At 48.9% G+C, this 6,380-nt stretch overlaps 1 protein-coding gene across 2 annotated transcripts in view; it reads right to left on the bottom strand.

Annotated features, from left to right (window-relative positions):
* LOC106808179 (protein sidekick-2-like) overlaps nt 1-2,672 on the bottom strand; it is a gene marked incomplete at its 5' end in the record, with an annotated part of 7,885 nt that extends 5,213 nt beyond the window's left edge. For both annotated transcript variants that reach the window (XM_014810772.1, XM_014810774.1), the window contains 4 exon segments: nt 121-288; nt 553-687; nt 1,079-1,234; nt 2,535-2,672. In XM_014810772.1, the coding sequence (XP_014666258.1) occupies nt 121-288; nt 553-687; nt 1,079-1,234; nt 2,535-2,672 (597 nt within the window).
* Between the last annotated feature and the right edge of the window lie 3,708 nt (nt 2,673-6,380).

Genomic DNA, 6,380 nt, shown 5'->3' with positions numbered 1-6,380 from the left:
CCCCTTGGTGACGCTCTGCCGCGGGGGTGAGTAGGGGGTAGGGAGGGGACGTACCGGGGGTGGTGATCCACTGTGTGGGCTCACTCACAGGGGTGAGTAGGGGGTAGAGAGGGGACGTACTGGGGGTGGTAATCCACTGTGTGGGCTCGCTCGGCTCACTGACGCCCTGCTTGTTGACCGCCGTCACGCGGAACCGGTAGTCACTGCTCGTTTCCAGGTTCAGGTAGCTGATGATAAACTGTGTTTCCGAGCCCGTGGTCCTCGCGTGGTAGTCCCAGCCATCGTGCTCTACGCAGAGAAGCAGAGAGATGCACTACAGGAAAGCTCATCATCGGCACTCAAGCTGTAACCATGGAAACGTGGGGGTGCGTGCGTGTGCAGAAGATGACTGTATCGATTTTTTTTTTATGTCAAGGAAATTTTCGCCCCATTGAGTGAAAAAAACATATGCACCAATTATACATTCCTTTTGTACACTTGTGAAAAAGAAGGTGGGTAGCGTAAGCAATATGGACTTCGGGATCAATCAAAATGTTTGCGGGTCGTGGGTACCTTCGTCGTCTTTCTTGTATTTGTCGATGGTGTAATGCGTGACTGACGACGTTCCTTCTGGGCCCTCGTTCCACGAGAGTGTGACAGAGGACTCACTCTCACTCACGTCCGGTTGACTCGGTGAACCTGGTGAGCCTGCGTTAATACACGAGCACGCACGTTGAACAGGGTCCACAACTCTGGCGATAATATACTATATACCAACCATGATTTCTTAGAATCATTATTATTAATTTCATATTCGTAATACGTATTGGTATTTTATACATTTTATTATTAATTCTATATCAGAATAAACAATGATTTACATGTTTACAGACAATTAATCTCATACATGATTATTCAGTTTCAAATTGGTCTACAGGGGATGTGCTATACTAAGATTATTCCGTACATTCCGATCTTTATGATAATACACAACAAACTACAATTCAGGTATACAGATAGTAACAGAATCATGCATTCACACAGGATTTTCTTGATGAGCAATGAGGTACGGGTTTGAGGTCGAGCGGAGGTATCTTACCAGGTTGAGGACCCGTGGTAATGTTGGACACCTGATCTAGTCCAAGGCCCTTGCTGGTCTTGGCTGCAACCTGGAAAGTATAGCTGACCCTCTCCCGCAGGCCCTGCACATGCCACCAATAGCTATCTGCAGTCATATCTCTTTCGATCTTGATCCCTGGAATCATATTACGCCAACATTAGACCCATATTCACAGCATGTTTTACTTCTACTTCCACCACGTATAGTGCTAACTCAAACAAACGACATATCAATACTTTAAAATTTACATCACACACACATGTATATATATATATATGGTATCAGCACAAATACCCCCCCCGCGCAATTACCCCCGGACATTTACCCCATTGCCATTCACCCCCAGACAATCACCCCGGACAATTACCCCCGGACATTTCACACCCGGGCATTCTACCCCCCGGACAATCACCACCAACATTTCACAACCGCGACAATTACCCCCGGACATTTACCCGGGAACAATTAACCCGGACATTTACCCATGCATTCACCCCCAGACAACTTACCCCCTAGCGCAATACCCCCTCCCCCGAACAATACCCCTGGACATTTACCCGGACATTTACCCCGCGGACATTTAGAGAAGGAGTTATGAGGAAACGGAGAAGGTTAGTGGCGGAGGAGGAATAAGAGGGGGAGAGGAGGTAGAGAGGTGCAGGTGGTTGTTGAGGAGGAGGAAGAGAGGGGAGAATGTGATGGAGCGAGGAGAGGAGGAGTTAGAGGCACCCTCTTTACCTCATCCACTCCTCCCTCATCCACTCCCCTCCTCCACCACCTCTCACCCTCCTCTTCCACTCCTGCTCCTCCTCCTCCCGCCCACCTTCCTACTCCTTCTTCCTTCCTCTCTCACCATTCTCGCTCCTCCTCCTCACACCTTTCCGCACCTTCTCTCCCCTCCTCTCCACCACCTCTTCCCTCCTCCTCGACCTCCTCCCTGTTCACTGTTCAACATGAATAATAAACACCAAGGAGTAATTTCCGGGCCAGTGTAAATGTTGGCATCGCGCCACGGGGGCGCGTAAATGTCGGGTTGGGGGTAAATGTCCGGAGGGACTCGGGGCGGGTAATTGTCCGGGGCGGGCAGCAAGGGTGGGTTTAAAGTATTGTCGCAGGGCGGATTATTGTCGGTCAGGGAGTAAGATGTGCCGGTGGCGGTAATTGTCGGTTGGGTGGAAATGTCCGAGGGTAACTGTCGCCGGGCGGGGTTTAACAGGAGGTTAAATCGTCCGGCTGGGGGTAATTGCCTGGGGCTGATTGTCCGCGGGTAATTGTACCGGGGTGAATGCATGGGGGGTAATGTCGAGGGGTAATTATCCGGGGCGGGGGGGGGATTGTCCGGGGGTATTTGTCCTAGAACCATATATATAGATATATATAACTTAAGCAGAAGCCACAGAAATGTCGTTATGCTGACGTTTATGATGTGCAGTACCTTCATCAGAGTTCGCCGTCCTGTATATGACCTTGTAGCCCGTGATGACACCATTCGGCTTACGCGGCGATGACCACGACAGGTTGAGAGAAGTCATCGCAATGTCAGTGAAGCGCACGAGTGCAGGCTTGCCTGGCACTGAAGGGTAAGACGTCAAAGAACAATAAGGCCGCCCCCCCCCTGCAATACATGACAATGTACATTGATTGAACAATAAGCATGCCAATACATGACAATGTACATTGATTGAACAATAAGCATGCCAATACATGACAATGTACATTGATTGAACAATAAGCAGCCAATACATGAGCAATGTTAACATTGAAATTGAACAATAAGCATGCAATAGAATGACAATGTACATTGAATTCGAACAATAAGCATGCAATACATGACCAATGCTACATTGATTGAACAATAATGCATGCCAATACATGACAATGTACATGAGATTAACAATAAGCATTTGCCAATATGCATTGTAATTAGATTGAACAATAAGCATGCCAATACATGACAATGTACATTGATTGAACAATAAGCATGCCAATACATGACAATGTACATAGATTGTGAAAGAAGTGTGGATACCAGAAATCAGGGTTAGACACTAACCATTTTAGTTCATTAGTCCACAGGACTAGTAAAGAAAAAATGTACTAGCCTCCAAGTTTCTACTCGTCTTGCGAAGGACTCTTCACTGTGGCGCAGAGCGATGAGACTTGTGATGTGCCAGGAGGTAGGTGGGGTAGGGAGGGTGTGAGCCCCTTGTATCTCTAGGGGGTAAGGGGACTCTCCCAGGGTACAGCGGTGTCCCCCCAGAAAGGTTTGGTAAAAAAACATTCAATCTGTATAAAATACAGGTAATTTGATATGGATCATAAGATTAAAATAAAATTAAATAAAGTTTTAATTCGAAAATAAAATTTCGGCCTCTTTGATGAGAATCGTGGATCGTCACTTATCACAGGCAAGGAATTGGCCTCATTTATAGCTACAAACGGTTTCCCGGCGGTTGTTGTTGTGTGTTGTTGTTGTGTATATTGTGTTGGTATGGTCGTCTGCTAATGAATCCTCGTAGGCCTTGTCTCGAGTGAGGTTAAGTGCTGCGAATCTAACCCTTGCCGTTGGTCAAGGCTGGAAGCAGCTTGACTAATCGTGTAGGACCTGCCGGTTTTTTCCAATAGTGGGCATTGTCTAATGGGGTTCGGCCAGTTACTAATCGCTTGGATAGATGGCGCGCGTGACTGGTCGGGTATCACTGACTAAACAATGCGTCTAGTTTACGGAAGGGAAAACCGGGCAGAAGTAGAAGTGCAAAGCATCTGGAGGGAAAGCTGATCTGCACCGTACACGTACGCTGGCGTGCGTGCTGCACGTACACGTGGGTGCGCGGCGCTAGTGGCGACAGACAACGACGTGTGCACGTACACCGTTATGCGTGCGTGTGCACGTACACGTGGCGAGTCGTGCGTGGTGCGTGTGCACGTACACGTGCCGTGCGCGCATGGCACGTACACGTTGTGCGTGGTGATGCAATACACGTGCGTGCGTGGCACTACACGTGTGCTGCGTGCGTCGTGTTGTGCACGACGTACACTTGTGTTGCGTGTGTGCCACGTACACGTGCGTGGCGTGCATAGGCACGTCCACGTGTGCTGTGTGTGTGTGGTGGTGTGTGCGTGCGTGTGAACGATTTACACGTGCAGGCGATGCGTGGCACATACACATTGCGTGCGTGAGTATGCACGTTACAGTGTGGTGCGCCGCCCCCCCCCCCCCCTGGTGTGTACGTGCGTGTGCACGCTACAAAGTGCCTGCAGTGCATGTACAGTATGGCCACGTAAACCGTGTGCGCGCGCGTGCGTGTGCATAACGTACGCGGCGGTGGTGGGTGCGTCGGTGCGCGTACACCGTGCGCGGTGGCGTGCGTGGCGTGTCGTAACATGCGCGCGTGCGTGGGTGCGGTGTTGGCTGCGTCGTCGTGCACGTACACGTGTGTGCGTGCGTGTGCCGTACACGTGCGGGTGCACTTTCATCAACTCGTTTGATCGCCACACACCATTTCATCTCAGCTTGGGTCCACTGGGCCCACTGTTTCGCTGAACAGGCATGGTCTTGCATTTACTTTTTGCTAGGATCGTTCTGTGCCCCTCGAAGCATCATGCCGCTTAACAGTTCCAAACGATAGTTTGTAGGTGCACGGTAAAAACTACCAGACATACAAGCCTGCACCACAGGTCATACCCTTGGGCTGGGTCATACTCTAGCCACGGCGTAGGACGATTTCCACCGCTGGCTGGAACGCACGCATCCTTTGTCTTATCATAGCACGGCTGGCCATCTGAGATTTCTCCTCTGCGAATTTACGTTTGGGAGGTGGAGCGGAGCGTCCGTCCAAATACTTTCACATAACAACCGTCATGTTAGTAAATTATTACTATGGATAAGGAGTGTAACCTCACTATTAGTCATACATTGTAATAGACTGCTTCCAAGTAACGAACACGCATGCGAGTGTGTGCGATGTGAATACCCCTATGAGAGTCCTATAACTGATTAGTTGCGTCATTTCTACAATCAGACGTTTGTTTCTATGTTCAACAGCAACTGTCAAGCAATCGATTGTAGACTGTGTTCGGTTGCGCCATTGTTTAAAATGTTGTGTACTGCCGATTAGGGTCTAGCAGGCTTTAGAGCTTGCACAGAGCGGCTAGCGTCTACTGTCGACTTGACGACTCGCGCGTCTAAAGGCGAAACGGTTAATGGGACGAGTTATATTATACTCTTTGGATCTTGGGTGAGAGACCGCTGCCGCCGGTAGCAAGATCGATGGGATAAATTGACGGTTGAGGGACGGAAAATATAACTAGGCCCGCCGGACTAACTGATATGGAAATCTACTAGTCCTCTGATTTTTTGACTAGTCTCGGACTAACGGAACTAGTGTGTGAGTGTCGGACCGAAATGATATAATTTGATACTTTAACAACGTATTTCCACTGTACGTACATGCTTGTATAGTACATTGCTATATATATTATTATATATTATATATAGAAGAGAGGAGGAGAGTAGAAGCTGCGTACACACTGAGCGGAGAAAAGTGCTTTCACGACGACTAAAATAGGACGCGGCTTGTTAGCACGGCTTTGCTTAGCCGCGAATGACCTCCGGCTTGGCTAAGCGCGCGAATCATATTCCGCGCCAACCTAAGCAGGTATATTCGGCACCACGCTGGCCGCTATTGCTCACCTAGACTGGTACCCGTTCGCTGCACGACGTTAGTGTAGCGTGTGGAATGCGACAGAGGATAACAGTCTATATTATTCCTGGCTAGCTAAGCTCGAATCTCGTGATAACTCGTGTGAGAACGCTTATAACCGAACTTAGCACCAAGACTAAGCCGATGCGAAAATTCAAAATCTACGTCACGACGACGACATGGAAACCGATCATCACACTGATAGGCAACGTTCTCTCGTCACTCGTGGCATCCTCTGGACACAGATTGAGCTCGCTTCGAAGCTCAGCCGATTCACATGCGAAATGATGCTGTTTGTACATCCTTAATTCTGTTGTTATTACTTGTGTGTTTTTGTAGTTTTTCTGAAGTTCAGTGTGCTGAGGGATAGAAGCAGAACGAGGGCCAAAGGCGAATGAAGGGGAGAATTTGCACTCAAGGTGGAACAGCGTTACGTTAGGGAAGGACAGTGAGGAGAGCTAGAAACACCGTGAAATCGCAGTGTAATCGCACGTGAGACGAGACGAGCGACGCAATGTCTGGTCGAGAGAGATACACTGAGAAGAGAGAAGAGCTGAGGAACCACTAAAGCTACAAAT

The sequence above is a fragment of the Priapulus caudatus genome, unplaced genomic scaffold, assembly GCF_000485595.1.
Source record: "Priapulus caudatus unplaced genomic scaffold, Priapulus_caudatus-5.0.1 Scaffold258, whole genome shotgun sequence".
Classification (NCBI taxonomy): domain Eukaryota; kingdom Metazoa; phylum Priapulida; class Priapulimorpha; order Priapulimorphida; family Priapulidae; genus Priapulus; species Priapulus caudatus.
The sequence above is the reverse complement of the archived record's forward strand: the minus strand, read 5'-3'. Positions and strand labels throughout refer to the sequence as shown.